The sequence below is a fragment of the Chenopodium quinoa genome, unplaced genomic scaffold (genome assembly GCF_001683475.1).
Source record: "Chenopodium quinoa cultivar QQ74 unplaced genomic scaffold, ASM168347v1, whole genome shotgun sequence".
Lineage (NCBI taxonomy): Eukaryota > Viridiplantae > Streptophyta > Magnoliopsida > Caryophyllales > Amaranthaceae > Chenopodium > Chenopodium quinoa.
The window spans coordinates 38,406-56,244 of record NW_018744804.1 but is presented as its reverse complement, the minus strand read 5'-3'; the positions used below and the strand labels follow the sequence as shown (position 1 = coordinate 56,244).

Sequence of the window (17,839 nt, the reverse complement as noted above, 5' to 3'; positions counted from 1 at the left end):
TATATATATATATATATATATATATATATATATATATATATATATATATATATATATATATATATATATATATATATATATATATATATATATATATATATACGGGGAGGTTCCGCTAAAAACAGTGCTTATGGTGAAAACTAAAAACAAGCAATCTTAGCCATTGAATGTTCACTAGATAATCTGATGGTGTGAAACAACCCAGAGGTCACTATATACAAAAAATAAGGTAATTATATCGAGTTATATTAATTTTGATGACATTTACACCGAGGTCACTATATATAGAAATAAGGTAACTATATCAATTTTTACAATATTTACTTAGAGGTCACTATATACAAAAATAGGGTAACTATTTCAATTTTAACCACATTTACATAAAGGTCACTATATACAAAAATAAGGTAACTATATCAATTTTTACAACATTTACATTAAGGTCGCTATATACAAAAATAAGGTAACTACATCGACTAAGTTTTTGACACCATTTACATAAAGGTCACTATATACAAAAAGAAAGGTCACTATATATAAAAATAAGGTAACTACGTCGATTTTGACAACATTTACATAGAGATTGTTATATACAAAGATAAGGTGACTGAAATAAAACTTACAAAATTTCCATGATACTAAGGTCCTTATATACGGAAATAAGGTAACTATATATAAACTTAGGGTAATTATATCAATTTGACGCCATTTACCCATAGGTCACTAAATATAAAAATAAAGGGTATTAAAAAAGTCTATGTAGGATTCGAACCTACATCCCGTGATTACACGGTGCTCGACCAATTGAGCTAATAGGCTTTCAACATGCCAAAAACGTAGATGCTTACAACCAAAACATTTGTCTTATCAGATAACGCATGACGACATAGTACTTTATAGATGCAACACCATAGACAAATACATAGTCCTGCAAAGACGGACCACATTTATGAAAAATTACTAATATTAATCCAATAAACATGAAATTGAAAACAGAAAACCAACATCATAGCTAATCAAAATACAGCAAGACTGGGAATTTTGAGAATTTAACAAACAAGGTAAAAATTGAGCTGCAAAAAACAATTAAAACTAACCTTGACAACATATTCGTGGACTGATTTTGGGCCAGAAGAGTCAATCGCCATAAAACTTGGCATTAATAAATTGTTGAGGATATTATTATTTTTAACATGCAGCCATAAATCATAAATCGCACAGGATTCACTGATATAGCATCAGAAATCACAATTATAATTCTTGTTTAAACTAACATTCTACAAAAGATTGCTCCCCAATTCATAGATTATCCTAGCTATTGATGGCACCACATTCAGATTCGATCTTCTTTGAATTAGCATTAGCTCAATTCTTCACTCATTTCCTAAAACATTTAAAAATTATATGCTGGATTAAAAAAGACGAATGTCACTTAGTGTAATGTAATTACAAGCAAAATCTCAAGACTTACCCTCTGTTTTGTAGAGTTCCAATACTTAAATACAAGCCACTTCCAATGTTCAATTTCAATTGTTGGCAGGCAAGCACGTTCTGCATCTGTCAAAGATTTGTTTAATAGTAAAATGACCGGCCTTCAATCTTTCTTTTAAATGCCTATAAAGTGCACTGCATTGATCTTTATCACTTTGGAAATGTGTGCGGCCTGTGCGCCTAGATTCATACTTTGCCTGTAAAAAAAAAATCAAGGAAACTGAAATAAAACATATACATTAAAAAAAAAAAGACTTGTGTCTGACCACCTTCAACAAAAAATATCAATTGCAAACTCCAAAAAACAGTTATTACACTAGATAGCATAAGCATTAAGCTGAACTTCCAGTATAACAATGCAGACATAACATCCGAATAAACAAGATCAAAGCAATTACCTTTGCTAGCAATTTAGCAACCATTTTGAGAATCAAGGACAAAGCTGGTTGGTAACTTTGTATGTATACGGTGTAGAACCTAACCTACTAACAACAATCTGATTGATGATAGAGGCCAGAGAGTCTCAAGGAAGCTATATGAATTAGAAGGGGCTAATGCTAATCTATAGAGTTGCTTACTATTTTTTTGAGAAGGTTTATAATAAAAATGTCAGGCTTTATTTGCACTAATAACGAATCACTCATCATGAGAACATAATGAATGAATTACACTTGCAGACTTAAACTATAGCTTTAATAAACAATGGATTACAAGATTTGCGGTACTAGTAAACTTGTAGACTTTAAAAAAATGACCAGTTTATTATCAATTACTTACTTTTGCTAAAATCAACATAAGCCATAGACTGTAATTTGCTAAAATCAACTATTTCATGTTTGCACCATTAGTCACTCCAACCAACTATGCAAGTCCAAGTAACATTCACCATAAACTATATGGAAGAATAACAACAATTCGTCTTTGGCTAAAAGATAGAAATTGAAAAGCAGTGGCTCTATTTTGATATATTTTGAAATTGTAACACCATATCATCTAATTTAGCATTAGCTGCAGAAATAATTGTAGATTCAGAAACATTAACAACCAGCTAATATTGACTAATTATATGCAGATCAGAACATACTTTACTATTTAATACATGCAGCTAGCAATCGCATTTACAGAAGGCTTTATTAGACGCCCACACAACAGCCACCAATTGCTCCACCAATTCGCCACCAAAGCTCGACTCCAACATCAGCAATTCAACTTCCAACAATCAACAATTCAGCCAATTAGAAAATACAAAATTAAACGAAAATACAATTGCATTCAAAACCGGAATAAAGTCGAGCAAAAATTACAAATAAAATACAAATGAAGCTCAAGAATGCCAAACGAAGAAATTAAGTCGAATTATAACGTAATTACACTCATATGAAACTCGATTAAGAATGAAATAGCTCAAATAAAGTAAAGAGTAGAATTTCGAGCAAAAAATTACACATAAAAACCTAATTTACTAAGATCAAGCAAAATCAAATAGGATATCGAACAAAATTGAACAAAATCGAACACGAAATCGCAAAATCAAACAAAATTGTTGAAAAAAACTTAGCACAAAAAAATCTAACACAACTGAACAAATTAAGCCGTAAAAATCGAACAAAAGTGAAAACTAAAGCCGAAAAATCGAACTATAACTGAAGAAATTAAACCGAAAAATTAAAATAGCTAAATAAATTGAACATATACATTTAAACAATTGAAGAAATTGATGATGAAATTGATAAACTTACCAATTTGATGATAGAATTTCCATCCAAAACATGAAAGAGAGAGAAAGAATTGCTTGAAATTTTAGAGAGAGAAGATGTGTGAAGGAGGAAGAAGTGAGCGTATGTCTAATACACGAAATTAATCTCCTCCGTTAGATTAGAATCAATGGTCTAGATTACTTGTTTTTAGTTTTCAGCCTTAGACTTGTTTTCACATGATCCATTCCCTATATATATATATATATATATATATATATATATAGAGGAAGGCTCATGTAAGAACCCTCCTCTATATAAGAACCCATTATATATAAGAACTAATCTGGACCGTACAATTAGTTTGATCTGACCGCTGAAAATGAATGATTAGTAATGGCATTTTAGTAATTTTTGCTGTTCTTTTCCCTTTCTTTCTCCTCATTCACGGTTCTTTCCTTTTTTTTTTTGGGCTTTGAACATTACAGCTCTCTCTCTCCTCTCATACATTACAAATTTACAACTCTTTCTCTCTCCTCTCATACATTACAACTCTCTCTCTTTCTCATACTTTTGGATGCAAATTCCTTCAAGAAATTAAGGTTTTGTTATTCAATTTTTATAATTTTGATAATTCTTTTAGTTAATTTATTTATTGATATCTATTCTTTGCGAATTTTTGTTTGATTTTTTTTTTTATTTTGGCGAATTTGTGTTGAAATTTTATTTTTCATATTATTTGTGGATATGCAATTCATCAATTCGAAAATCAGCAAAAATCTGTTTTTTTTTTTCTTTTTTGCGATTTCATCATTCATTTTTTTTATTATTGAGATTAATGTAAGTTTATGTCGATTTTATCTTTTTTTTTTTTTTTTTTTTTTTTTTTGCGAATTTTCTTGAGTTTTTTTTCATTAATTTCATCAATTTCATTTTCTAGTTTTCTCTTTCTTCTTCGATTTTTCATTTCCAGATTTTTTTCAATGTTATATGTTTTTTTTTTTTTTTTTTCCTACTTTCGAGCAATTATTTTTTTGTTTTTTTTCGATTTTATCTATTTTTTTTTTTTGCGAATTTTCTTCAGTTTTTTTTTCATTAATTTTCTGTTTTTTTTTGTGATTTTTCATTTCCAGATTGTTCTGTTTTTTCCTTTGCTTGAGTTTTTTTTTCCATATTTTTGTTTTTTTAATGGATTTTAATTTCTAGTTGCTTTTTTTGCTACAATATGTGTTTTTTTAAATAGGTTTTTGCATATTGATGGATTTAGATGGTGTTCAACCTAATTATCCTTCTTCTTGTGTTACTCATTCAGGTAATTTTATTGTTTTTAATATTTTAATTTCAATTTACTTACATGTTCTAAAGTTTCTTTACTATGTTCTAAAGTTTATCGGTAATGTTCTAAAGTTTTCTCTATATGTTCCCATCCGAATGATAAGTGCAAATGCCATGTTTCCGTTGCCTATTGAACTCCTTTTTAGAATGCAGAATACATCGGAGTATGAAAGAGTGGTTGATGAAGGATTATAAAAAGTAGTACGTGTGGGTAAACAATATTGATCATTATTGAGGAAGTTAATTAATTTGATAAATTAAAAAAATATCTAATCCATTTTAAATAATTTGTAATGATTCAAAGTAAACTGTGGGTAAAACAATATCGATCATTATTGGATAATGCCACAACAACCTCAAGGCTCGTCTTGGAGCTGGGCATTGGGGGCTTGGGAGTTGGGAATGCTACTTTATCCTAGCAATCTGACATAGGGATAGTTGATGCATGTCACTGCCACTGGAATCACCAAACCATGGCCCCACCAATCTGACATAGGGAGTAGGGAATCCTACTTTATCTTTATATTCTAAAACTTTCATTCTATGTTCTAAAGTTTACCTTCTAGTTTTAAATTTTACTTTTTATGTTCTAATGTTTACTTTTCATTGTATGTTTCTAAAGTTAACCTTTTAGTTTAATTTTTTTACTTTATTCTAAATTTTATTATGTATGTTATAAAGTAATTCACTATGTTCTAAAGCAATATGTTATAAGTATGTCCCTAATTTACTATGATCTAAAGGTTATCCTTGATGTTTCTAAAGTTTTCTCTGTATGTTCTAAAGTTTTCTATGTATCTTTCTCTTTATATTATAAAGTTTTTTATTATGTGCTAATGTTTTCTTCATATTTCTATGACTTTCATTGTATGTTCTAATGTTTACTTTCATGTTCTAATGCAGTTGGTGATATTTATCGTACTCCAGAGGTTGTTGGATCATTTAGCCCTGGTGGTACCACTAAGGAATGGATTCCAAATGTTCCCAAGGAGTTAAAACCCAGTTTGGGTATGATATTTAAAGATCCTGAAGAGGGTTCTTAGTTTTTATAAAGGCATATGCAAATGCCGCTGGTTTACTTCTAGGAAATCTACTACTAAAAGGAAGAAGAATAACAAAGATATAATTGCTTTTCAATATGGAGTTTGCAATAAGGAAGGTTTTAGGGCAATAAGAAAACCTATTGCTCAACAAACAGTTTATGAAGAAGGAAAAAGTTCATATTACTAGGAAACGTTTAGTCACTCGTGTAGGATGCAATGCTCACATATGTATGAGATATGATGCTGGAAAGTATGTTGTAACTCATTTCAAAGAAGAACATAATCATCCTTTTATATACTCCAAGTTGTGCAAAATTTCAGAAGGATAATAGAAAAATGCATATTATGCATAAAAAGTTGATTGTTGATAATTCAAAGGTGATTTATTTTTATGTACTAAATAATGTTTTTTTTTGTTTTGATTTACTATGTTCTAAAGTTAATTCTTAAATCTTAGTAATATTTTTTTTTTTTCTAACAGGTAAATGTTGGTCCTGTGAGGTCTTATACTATGATGAAAGAATTAGCTGGATCACATGATAATGTTGGTGCATCTAAACAAGATTTCAAAAAATTTTTATAGAGATTTGAAGGCTTATATTGATGGATCAGATGCCCAAATGTTTGTGGATAATTTTCAAAATAAGAAAGTGCTCTGGAGTGCATTTTTTTTTTCTATGATGTTGATGAAGAAGATAGACTTTGTAGAGCTTTATGGGCTGATCCAATCTGTCGAAAAAATTATGCACTTTTTGGTGATATGGTTTCTTTTGATACCACATTCAAAACAAACAGGTGATGTTTTTAAATATAAATTTCTTTCATAATGTAATTAATATTTTACTTTTACATATTAATTTTTTAAACATATGTTCTTATATTCTAAATATCATGCCTTGTGTTCCTAAACAAATATCCATCATGTTTTGATGTTCTAAACAAATATTCTTTATGTTCTAAACTATGTATGCCTTATGTTCTAAACATATATTGCTAATGTTCTACCTTATGCTTTAAAATATATCCATCATGCTTTTATGCTTTAAAACATTATGCTTTTGTGTTTTACACTTTATTCTTTGTGTTCTAAACTAATATCCATCATGTTCTAAACATTATGTCTATATGTTCTAAAGTTTACTTATAAGTTTTTTAAAGCTTTACTGTATATTTTTAGTTTAGTGTTTATGTTTTAGAGTAATTCATTATGTTTTAAAACAACTATATTACTGCCAAGTTTAATAATTAAAGTAAATTACTATCCTCTAAAGTTTATCCTTAATGTTCTAAAGTATACCTCTATGTTCTAAAGTATACCTCTATGTTCTACAATTTTACCTCTATGTTCTAAAGTTTACCTCTATTTTCTGCATAAATAATTTGTGTATGTTACAGATATAATATGATCTTTGGTCCATTTACTGGAGTTGATCATCATAAAAAATGTGTTACTTTTGCGGCTTCTTTTGTAGCTCATGAGGATATATCATCTTTTGAATGGGTTTTCAAAACTTTTCTTAAAGCAATGGGAAATAACGAGCCTGTGTGTTTGATTACCGATCAAGACCCTGCAATGAAAGTTGCTGTTCGTAATGTTTTTCAAACTACAGAACATAGGTTTTGTATGTGGCATATTATGAAAAAGGTGCCTGAAAAAGTAGGTCGGGCGATTGCCCAAGACACTGATTTCTTGAAAAAACTGTGTTCATGTGTTTGGCATTTAGAGATTGAGCCGGCAGAATTTGAAGAAAAGTGGAACAAAGTTATTTCAGAATTCCATTTGAACGATCATGAATGGTTGGCATACATGTACAACATACGTGATATGTGGATTCCAGCGTATTTCAGAGATTTATTTTTGGGTGGCATTATGAGAACCACATCTAGATCAGAAAGTGAAAATAATTTTTTCACTATGTTCACAAATCCCCATCTCACTTTGATTGAGTTCTACATGAGGTAATAAGTAATTGTCTATATATGTTCTAAAGTTACTCTTTATGTTCTAAAGTTTTCCTTGTATGCTCTAAAGTTTTCTTTTTATGCTTTATAGTTTTACTATTTATTTTATAATTCTCTTTTATGTTTTCTTTTTCTCTTTATGTTTTAATAGTATTTAGATCATAATAAACATGTCATGTATATTTATATGTTCTAATGTAATTCACTCTATGTTCTACAATTATCTTCTATGTTTTTAAAGTTAATTTCTATTTTCTATAGGTTTGAATGTGCATTGGATGCTCAAAGGCACACTCAAAATAAAATGGATAATGATTCGAAGAATAAGCGTCCGGAGTGTAAGACTCCAATTCCTTTAGAGAAAGATGCTTCTGAATTGTTTACAACAACAATTTTCTATGAATTTCAATATGAGCTTGAAATTGGATGTTTTAATTGTGGTGTTGAGGAGATGAAGAAGGACAATGAGCTTTACATTTTCAATTTGAGGGAAGGAACTAGAAGGAGGACTTTTGATGTTGTTTTTGATCCAACTACCTTTGATACCAAGTGTTTTTGTAAAAAATTTGAACGTGATGGTGTGCCTTGTAGGCATATGATTTGGGTGTGGAAGGCAAGGATGTTAGAAAAAATTCCCAAGGCCTACATTCTAAATAGATGGTGTACAATGGCTTATAAGAAGCCCATTTTTGATTTAGAGGGTAATGTGTTGGAGGAATGTATTAATGCAGTAGATAAGAAAATGTTATTAAATGATTTGTGGTCTGAAATTCATGCTTGTGTGAGTTTAGTGCAAAACAATGAAGATGATCTTAGTGATCTTGTCAAAAAACTTCGAGCCATGAGGGTAGATTTGGAACAGAAGAAAACAAATGGAAGCAACAATCTTTCGAGCAAAGTTAAAGACATTGAAATGCTTATTGGAGCTAGTCTACCTTCTAATGTTTTAATCAAACCTCCTAAAATTTCGAAGAACAAAGGCACGGGGGTTCATGTTCCAAATCAGGTCAATGTTCCAAATGATGTCCATGTTCCAAATCAGGTTCATGTTCCAAATCACGTAAATGTTCCAAATGATGTCCATGTTCCAAATGATGTCCATGTTCCAAATGAGGTTCATGTTCCAAATAGTGACAAAAGAATGAAGAGTGACAGAGAAAAGTCTATTGAACAAAGTCAAAAGAAGAAGAGATTATGTAGAGCATGTGGGGAGCTTGGTTATCATGATAGTCGTAATTGCCCTGGAAAAGTCAAGTGATATTGTAAGTAAACTTTATTTTTAATTTTCTTATATTTATTTTGTTCTAAAGTAATTATGTTTTAAGCAAGTTTAGAACATAAAGTTATTCATATATGTTCTAAAGTAATTCAATATGTTCTAAAGTGTTTTCTCTTTGTTCTAAAGTTACTTTTCTATGTTCTAAAGTGTTTTCTCTATGTTCTAATGTTTATTCTTTCTGTTTTAGTGTAATTTAATATGCTCTAATGTTTAGAATATAAAGTTATTCATTTTGTTCTAAAGTTTTCCTTTATATTTTAACTTTTCTCTTTATGTTCAAAATATTTTCTTTATATGTTCTAAAGTTTTCTTTATATGTTTTAAAGTTTTCTTTAAATGTTCTAAAGTTTTTACTCTATATAATATCATGTGTTCTAAACTAATAGAAATGGCATGTTATAACATTTTTTAATGCTAAATTATGTGCTTATGTTCTAATATTGTTTTATTTTTTTTTCTTTACAGGTTGGTGAATATACTATTAATCCAGTTGCATGAGATGTTATATATTTAGAAACAATATCTCATTTACTAGCACGTAAAATATTATTCATGTAATTCTTAAAATATAAGAACTCAATTTATTTACTTTTAGAAACAATATATTTTTATTTCTTTTTTGTCCAATTATTATTCAGAGTATCTCTACTAGTGTTTTTCTTATCAATTTTTATGTTAATTAAAGTTGATTATAATGTTTTATAACATCTCCTGTCTTTTCATCTTCCCCCCTTTTCGTAATTATAAGTTGTTTTATTAAGTCAATTTGAACTACGAGTAATGATAGTACAAGCATTTTAGATACCTTTATTAAACAACATTTAGTTGAATCTTGCTTTAATCAACTTTTATTTATTCAAGTTTCTTAACATTGATTTACATATGCCTTCTTAGATATGCACTAAAGAGTGTATGCATTGTATTCAAAAGGAAAAATAAAGCAAAAGTAATGGATTAGAAGCAGCCAGTTTAGAACATAAGCAAATACTTTAGAACATAGATAAAAATAATTAGAAGATTAGCAAAATCAATAATTTGGACATGTAATAAGAAAAAAGTACAACATAATAAGATATAATTAGAATCAAGTTACCAATTGAATGCTTTGGAATCTTGTTACTTTGGCTGTTGTCATTTCTTGTTACTTTTTTTTAATTTTCTTATGTTCTAATATTCTACACTTTAAGTTTTAAGTCAAAATTAATATATAATAATATATTCTAATATCCTAACTTTATAAGCATATAATTATTAAAACATAATCAAAAATACTTTAGAACATACCCATATAATTTAGAACATGAATATAATTTAGCATATAAGTTTATATGATATATTTTATATTAAAATTTTAGCATTTAATATGATTCAACAATATATTTCTTGTAACAGGTAAATACATAGAACATAAAAAATTACTGTTATATTCTTTGCAAATATCTCTCTACAAATATAAACTTAAGATCTTAACAATCATATATCCATTTTGTTCTCCTTTAACCACTTTTTTGATCTCCTAATCACTTTGTTCCGTTCTTCATTTACTTCTGCTGTTATTATCTTCCCACAATACTCCACTCTTAATTTTTTCATTTGGTCAAACTGCAAAAAAAAAAAAAAAAGAGTAACTTTTAGAACATAAACATAAACATTTGGTCAAACTGCAAAAAAAAAAAAAAAAAGAGTAACTTTTAGAACATAAACAGAAATACTTTAGAACATAAGCATATAATTTAGAACATGAATATAATTTAGCATATAAGTATAAATAAATATAATAAACCATAATATATCTAAACAATAACCAAACCAAACCACAACACTAAAACCATAACACCAAAACCATAAACGAAACTAATTTAAAACATGTATCTTATGTTTTAAACTTACATTGTCTAATTCTAGTCCCGAATTCCATTGTTTTACAGATTCTCCTTCATATGTTTCCATGTGCTTCAACAGGAACACTCCACAATCATGTTTGTTCTTATTGCTCTTCCATGACATACTCAAGTTTCTTGTTTTGAAGGAGGATACAAAGTCACTCTTTATATTTGAGTCAATTGAGTGAACGAAATCAGCAAATGCATTCAACTGAAAAATTGGATAAACTTTAGAACATATAAGGTAAACTTTAGAACATAAAGAAAAACTGTAGAACATATAAGGCAAAAGTTAGAACAAAAGTATAATTAAAAAAATGTAAACTTGATGTCTTACCATTAATCTATGGTAATTTCCATATTTATTGTGAAAAGGAATATTTGGTGGAAGAAATCTGTTGTCAATCAAATCAAATGTTCCTTCCACAAAGTTGACACACAGCAAATAGTAGTGATCTAGTAAAACGACCGGGAAGAAAACCTAATAGATAAACAGAATTAGAACATAGATAAGCAAAATTAGAACATAAGCATGCATTTTAGAACATAAGCATATAGATTAGAACACAAGCATATAATTTTTATAACATGTAGTTTAGAACATAAGTAAGTAGTTTAGAAGATAAATAAGTAGTTTAGAACATAAGTAGATACTTTAAAACATAGATAAAAATAATTAGAACATAAACAAAACCAATAATTAGAACATATAATAAGAAAAAAGTACAACATAATAAGATACCAAATTACCAATTGAATGCTTTTGAAGCTTGTTACTTCGGTCGTTGTCATTTCTTGTTGCATTCTATCAAACAAAGCCTTCATTCTATCATCTTGCCTTTCATTTGATTTGAAGTATTTTTCTGTACAACGTATGAGCTGAAAAAGAAAAAGAAATTAAAACATAAGTAATTAGAACATAGGTGCATAGTATAATCTATATGAGAAACAAAAAGAATCTACTCTTAGAACATAGTTATAATTTTAAGTTCGAAAACATACATAGCATTCAGTACTGAAAAAGAATCTACTCTTCTTGTCTACACCACGTCTTTTATTTTCAAAATTCAATAGGCAAACATAAGCATCCACAACATTGTTCAACATGTGCTTATCTTCTATGAGACTATGAATCTCATCTCTCGTAATCGTTGTCCCCATGTTATCAGCATACAAAAGCTCCCTAAAATCAGAACAATAAAATCAGAACATAAGCATGTAGTTTAGAACATAAGCATGTAGTTTAGAACATAAACACATAATTTAAAACATAAGAATATAGTTTAGAACATAAGTACCTATTTTAGAACACAAGCATATAGTTTTACACATGTACTTTATAACATAATCTCGTAGCTTAGAACACGCAGTTTAGAACATAAGAATGAAGTTTAGAACATAATTTATAGCTTAGATCATAAGCATATAGCTTAGAACATAAGCATATAGCTTAGAACATAAGCATATAATTTTAAAGTTTTAAAGTCTTACTTATTATCTCCTTGAGCAAACGCATACTCAGCTACCTTTCTATTGTCCACATTCTTGAAAAGTTTTTCATGTTCAACCATGAAAGGTGAACGCAAGTACATTGGAAGCTTATCCTTTCCTCTTTTTTTCCGTGTCTTTTCTTCTCCTTTTTCTTCTCCTTGTTTCCTACTTAATTCAATTAAAAAATATCACATAGATAACAAAAACCATAACTAAATCAAACGAAAATTTATTGATAACAAAAACCATAACCAAATCAAACCAAAATTTATTATTACCAAGTTCTAAATTAAAATTTAACTAAACCATAACCAACATTTGTTTTAAAGTTTACAAAATGATTACCCTTTCTTGTTCTCATTTTTTTCTTCTTTGTTCTTCTCTTCATTCTTGCTTCCTTCATTTTCTTTCTTCTCCTCTTGATTCTCCTCTTTTTCCTCCTTTTTCTTCTTCCCCTTTTCTTCTCTCTTCTCCTCTTGGATCTCCTCTTTTTCCTCCTTTTTCTTCTTCCCCTTTTCTTCTTTCTTCTCCTCTTGGATCTCCTTTTTTTCCTCCTCTTTCTTCTTCCCCTTTTCTTCTTTCTTCTCCTCTTGCTTCTCTTCTTTTTCCTCTTCTTTCTTCTTCTCCTTTTCTTCTTTCTTCTCCTCTTTTTCCTCTTCTTTCTTCTCCTCTTTTTCCTCTTCTTGCTTCTCCTCTTCATCCAATGTAGGTGGATGATCTGGATTTAGAAAAGCACAATTTAGAACATTTGCTGTCACTTCTTCGTAAGTGAGTTCTGCTTCATTATCTTCTTGATTTTCTGGGACATCAAACCATAAGTAGAAACAATAAGGACACAACATAGAAATAGTTGGAAAAAATTTAGAACATTAGAAATAACTAGAATATAACCAGAAAAATTTAGAACACAAGAAGTAACTTTAGAACATAACTAATTTACAACATAATTATATTATTTAGAACATATGCACATAATTTAGAACATAATCATACAATTTAGAACATATGCACATAATTTAGAGCATAACTAATTTCAAACATAATCATATTATTTAGAAAATATGCACATAATTTAGAGCATAACTAATTTAGAACATAATCATATTATTTAGAACATATGCACATAATTTAGAACATAATCATATTATTAGAGCATATGCACATAATTTAGCACATAATCATATAATTTAGAGCATATGCACATAATTTAGAACATAAGAAAGTAGTTTAAAACATAAGCATCTGATTTAGAAAAAATTTAGAACATCAGAAATAACTTTAGAACATAACAGAAAAAATTTATAACATAAGAAGTAATTTTAAAACAAATCTAGTAATATTATTTCAAAAGAAAAAAGTTTGAAAATAATGTAAAACTACCAACTGCTGGTGAGGGGGTCAATAACTTGAAACTTGGAGGAGCTATATCAAAAGGTTGCTTCTTTTTTGGAGGAATTGGGGTTTTTGGTGACTCCTCATTCCTTTTCTCTTTCTTCTCAATTTTTTCCTCCTCGTTTCTCTCTTTTCTGTACTGCTCTTTTTCTTCTTCTTTTGATCCCAAATCTTCATAGCAATTACACCATAAAAATTAAGTATTATAGCAAATAGCAAAAAATAATTAGAAAATAAAAAGTAACTTTAGAACATAAGAAATATATACAATTAGGAGACAACCTAGAAATAGTTAGAATATAAAAAATTAAGAATTAACTTTAAAGCATAACCAGAAAAAATTTAGAGCATAAGAAGTAATATTAGAACATATCTAGTAAATATTAGTACATAAAAAATGAATTTGAAAATAATGTGAAATTACCAACTACTGGTGAGGGAATCAACAAGTTTTTGTCTTTATTCTCTTCATTTCTCTCTTCTTTGTTCTTATCTTTTTCCTCTTCCTTTGATCTCAAATCTGCTTAACAATTAGAACATAACTAATTTAGTACATAACTAATTTAGAACATAACTAATTTAGAACATAATCATATAATTTAGAACATAAGCATGTGATTTAAGCGCATGTTTTAGAACATAAAAAAGTACTTTAAAACATAAGCATCTAATATAGAACATAAGTATAATTTGGAAATTAAGCATGTACATGTGAAATTACCAACTGTCGGTGACTTTGGTGACCTTGTTTCCTCGAATTTCTTCCATGCCTTATCCATAACCATATCCAATTCTTCAATAAATGCCGGTTCATCGAAGACATGTTGATCTTGGCTGAGTATAGAAGGGCTTTTCTTTTCTTCTTGGTTCACGAATGTCTATAAAATAAGAAATTATAATTTAGAACATAATATGCATAATATTTATATAAATTTATTATACTTTAGAACATAAGCTGAAAATACTTTAGAACACAACCAGAAAATACTTTAGAACATAATTATAATACCTTTGTTGTGTACTTGCACCATATGTTGTCTATGAGATGTTGCATTTTTCCTGTTGTTTCTTCCTCAACAAAAAGATCTTTTGCTTGTTCTAACATGCCATACATCTCTTTAACATTCGAGGCAAGTGTTTTTGCCAAATCTCCAAATTTGCTCAAAAAAGCCCTTCATTAGAACACAAAAATATTTTAGAACATAAAGGACATAACATGGATAATTTAACAGAAAAGGATTAAATGGAGCATAAAATATAATTTACAATATAAACTAAATCATACCATCATGTCATTTCGAGAAGTTGTAGAACTAGAACCTATTGATGATTTTTCCATTCTCTTCTCTTTTTCCTTTTGTTTTGGTTGTTTCTTTTTTCCTTTTGGTGCCTTCTAGTATATAAATTATAAAATTTAGAAAACAACAACATAAAGTGTAGTGTTTAAACATAAACATATACAAATATCATACCACAATTGATTCCATTCTTTCCAAGAGTTTTCCATATCCAAATCCATGATCTTTTTCAAACTTATATCTCACTTGAATCCTTTCCTTTGTCCACACCGAAATTAGTGGACATTTTCTTGGTTTTTCTAACCCTCCTCTTTGTAGACGATCAAAATAGAATACCTATTTAGTACATGTTAAGAATTAATTAGAATATTTTTCACACATTTTCAACATAACAAGAATAATATATATACATAATGGTAAGAATTTAAAACTTACCATTAGAAAAGGTAAAGGACCTGTAAAGTAAGAATTTCCCTTCTTCCATACACTTACAGAATCTTTCAAGTGCTCAATCACAAATGTGCACCAATCCAATTCAGCAATTTTCTTTACATCCATACAATTATACAAGAATTTAATGTATAGTTGTGGGTTGTTTGTTGATCGAATGCAACAATTGACAACACATACCACAAAGTTCCAAAGAAATTCATCAGAAACTGATTTTTCCTTCTTCAATTCTTGAATTCTGTCAATCAATCTCTTGTTGGTTGGACTTCCCTTTTAGAGGTAAAAAAAAACATATAAATTAAAACCTATGGAGATAATAGATCTATTTTAAAGCAAAAAACACTTTAGAACATAAGCAAAGCACTTTAAAACATAAAATTTATAACATAAAATTCATACTTTAGAACATAAAATTTAAAACATAACCACATTATGTCATCATACTTTTTTGAGGCCAAACTTGCTTCTCCAAGCTTTTAGAAACTTGTTCCATTTCAGATTTGACTCATCATTTGGTTGCTCAATCCTTTTGCCTCCCAATGGCAACCCATAAGCCAAATGAACATCAATTGCCTCCAAAAAGATTTCTTGTTTTCTCTTTGGTAACATCAAACAACATCTCTCCGTGTCAAAATTCGTAACCAAGTTTTCTGTCAACCTAGAATTATAATGAAAAATGTAAGATTTAAAGCACAATACAGCTATATTTAGAATATAATAGTCAATCTTTAGAACATAGAAGATTAAAACATTTAGTATAATATTTAAACTTTTGAACATAATTTAGAACATTATATAATAAAAAAAGTCTATTTTAGAACATAATAAACATACATTAGAACATAACAAAAAATTAATTTAGAACATTAGTGTATAGCAATTCAAACATGAGAGTTCATAATTTTAGAATACAAGAAGTAACTTTAAAACATAAGTAATTTACAACATAATCATATTATTTAGAACATATGCACATAATGTAGAACATAATCATACAATTTAGAACATATGCACATAATTTAGAACATAGCTAATTTCGAACATAATCATATTATTTAGAACATATGCACAAAATTTAGAGCATAACTAATTTAGAACATAATCTTATAATTTAGAACATTAGTGTATAGCAATTCAAACATGACAAATCATAATTTTGAACATAACATTGATAATACTTATGATTTTAGAATATGATTTTAGAACATAACATTCTACTACTTACGTAGAATTAATATGGATTGGTAAATCCAATTCCAAAAAGCCTCCAAAACCAATGTTCCGAATAGCTTGCTTTTGTTTTTCCGAAAGATTTATCAACACATCCTTCATGAATTGAGTAGGAGGTACTCTTTGATAAGGTTGCCTCTTAACTAGTTTATCTTGCTCATTAGCTTCTACTACTTGGACATCCTCACCATCTTCTTCTTTTTCAATCTTTCTTTTCTTCTTCTTCACATCCTCACCATGAATAGATAAACATAATTAGAACATAGATAAGCAAAATTAGAACATAAGCGTGCACTTTAGAACATAAAAATAAAGATTGTAAAGATTAAAGAGTATTATTACCTGAGTTTGATTTTTTTTATTGATTTTTTGTTCCTCCTCACTATCATCTTCCATCTCCTCTTTTTCATCTTTCTCTTTCATCTTTACATCACCCTTATTATCATCCTCACCATCATCTTTACTATCATTATTCTTGTCATCATCCTCTACATTATTACCCTCTTCTTCTTTTTGATCTTTTCCTTCTTCTTGATCTTTTTCTCTTCCTTCCTTTTTTTGCAATTTTCGAGGTGGTTGAAGCCTTGTTGGAAGTTTTCTATGTCTTATAGCAACACTTTTACTTTCAATATGCTTCTCAAATTCCGATCTATCAATTACTTCCGCTTCAACATTTTCAACTTTCCTTTAAAAACAATTAAAAATAATTAGAATACAACTAACATTAAATAGAGTGCAAATATAAAGGGATAAGATGAACATAAACTATAATGGATACATATTAGAACATAATACAAATCTTCAGAACATAAGAGAAAATTTTAGAACATAATGGAAAACTTTAGAACATAATGGAAAACTTTAGAACATAATACAAATCTTTAGAACTTAAGGGAAAACTTTAGAACATATTGGAAAACTTTAGAACAAAATTTAAAACATAATAGGTAAAGTTTAGAACATTAGTTTAGTTACCTTTTTCTTACATAAGTAATTTCTTCTTCTTGTATATTAGTAACTCCTCCTTCTAATTTTGCTTCATTTTGGCCTTGCATTTTGCTGCAATTTTAAGAAATAAAAAACATTAGTAACATTCCAACATTATTATTATATTTTTGAACATAGGAATAATTTAAAATATGCTGAAAAATAGTTTAGAACATGCTAAAAAAGAGTTTAGAACATGCTGGAGAGTGAAAAACCCAAAATAGAATGAGTAAACTAGAAATTTAAAAGACAAATGAAACAGAAACATGATAAGGTTTGATTGAGTTTATTTTCAGCCCATGTT

General features: G+C 28.5%; 3 protein-coding genes across 5 annotated transcripts; 1 reads left to right on the top strand and 2 right to left on the bottom strand.

Moving 5' to 3' along the window:
- The first annotated feature begins 5,859 nt into the window (after nucleotides 1–5,859).
- On the top strand, nucleotides 5,860–9,958 carry LOC110703988 (protein FAR1-RELATED SEQUENCE 5-like). Of its 2 annotated transcripts, XM_021881787.1 has the most exons (5): nucleotides 5,860–5,941; nucleotides 6,045–6,358; nucleotides 6,959–7,522; nucleotides 7,787–8,787; nucleotides 9,270–9,958. In XM_021881787.1, exons 2-4 carry the CDS (start codon nucleotides 6,324–6,326, stop codon nucleotides 8,781–8,783), a joined length of 1,596 nt encoding a protein of 531 aa, XP_021737479.1. In that variant the 5' UTR covers nucleotides 5,860–5,941; nucleotides 6,045–6,323; the 3' UTR covers nucleotides 8,784–8,787; nucleotides 9,270–9,958. The 2 variants fall into 2 exon arrangements, with proteins under 2 accessions (XP_021737479.1, XP_021737478.1); XM_021881786.1 differs by lacking the exon at nucleotides 9,270–9,958 and having other exon boundaries at nucleotides 7,787–8,870.
- A 42-nt stretch (nucleotides 9,959–10,000) lies between these two features.
- LOC110703989 lies at nucleotides 10,001–12,577 on the bottom strand. The gene is made up of 7 exons (XM_021881788.1): nucleotides 12,524–12,577; nucleotides 12,179–12,343; nucleotides 11,690–11,870; nucleotides 11,438–11,566; nucleotides 11,025–11,168; nucleotides 10,695–10,898; nucleotides 10,001–10,406 (listed from the first exon to the last, which is right to left on the bottom strand). The coding sequence occupies exons 2-7, from the start codon at nucleotides 12,277–12,279 to the stop codon at nucleotides 10,278–10,280; spliced, it is 888 nt and encodes a 295-aa protein (XP_021737480.1). The 5' UTR covers nucleotides 12,280–12,343; nucleotides 12,524–12,577; the 3' UTR covers nucleotides 10,001–10,277.
- Nucleotides 12,578–14,754: 2,177 nt separating this feature from the next.
- LOC110703987 lies at nucleotides 14,755–17,435 on the bottom strand. Of its 2 annotated transcripts, none has more exons than XM_021881784.1 (6): nucleotides 16,891–17,435; nucleotides 16,544–16,770; nucleotides 15,763–15,976; nucleotides 15,304–15,588; nucleotides 15,043–15,204; nucleotides 14,755–14,963 (listed from the first exon to the last, which is right to left on the bottom strand). In XM_021881784.1, the coding sequence occupies exons 1-6, from the start codon at nucleotides 16,969–16,971 to the stop codon at nucleotides 14,850–14,852; spliced, it is 1,083 nt and encodes a 360-aa protein (XP_021737476.1). In that variant the 5' UTR covers nucleotides 16,972–17,435; the 3' UTR covers nucleotides 14,755–14,849. The 2 variants fall into 2 exon arrangements, with proteins under 2 accessions (XP_021737476.1, XP_021737477.1); XM_021881785.1 differs by having other exon boundaries at nucleotides 14,755–14,960.
- Nucleotides 17,436–17,839: the final 404 nt, after the last annotated feature.

What these genes read in the sequence shown, in the direction of transcription:
- LOC110703988 (XM_021881787.1), top strand. Translation starts at nt 6,324, where the DNA reads ATGGTTTCTTTTGATACCACATTCAAAACAAACAG. An exon ending in ACCACATTCAAAACAAACAG is followed by an intron (nt 6,359 to 6,958) that starts GTGATGTTTTTA and finishes TGTATGTTACAG; the next exon opens with ATATAATATGATCTTTGGTC. An exon ending in TTGATTGAGTTCTACATGAG is followed by an intron (nt 7,523 to 7,786) that starts GTAATAAGTAAT and finishes TATTTTCTATAG; the next exon opens with GTTTGAATGTGCATTGGATG.
- LOC110703989 (XM_021881788.1), bottom strand. Translation starts at nt 12,279, where the DNA reads ATGTACTTGCGTTCACCTTTCATGGTTGAACATGAAAAACTTTTCAAG. An exon ending in TTTTCAGTACTGAATGCTAT is followed by an intron (nt 11,567 to 11,689) that starts GTATGTTTTCGA and finishes TTTCTTTTTCAG; the next exon opens with CTCATACGTTGTACAGAAAA. An exon ending in GAAATTACCATAGATTAATG is followed by an intron (nt 10,899 to 11,024) that starts GTAAGACATCAA and finishes CCAATTTTTCAG; the next exon opens with TTGAATGCATTTGCTGATTT.
- LOC110703987 (XM_021881784.1), bottom strand. Translation starts at nt 16,971, where the DNA reads ATGAAAGAGAAAGATGAAAAAGAGGAGATGGAAGATGATAGTGAGGAG. An exon ending in ATAAAAAAAATCAAACTCAG is followed by an intron (nt 16,771 to 16,890) that starts GTAATAATACTC and finishes GAGGATGTGAAG; the next exon opens with AAGAAGAAAAGAAAGATTGA. An exon ending in GTCCTTTACCTTTTCTAATG is followed by an intron (nt 15,205 to 15,303) that starts GTAAGTTTTAAA and finishes TGTACTAAATAG; the next exon opens with GTATTCTATTTTGATCGTCT.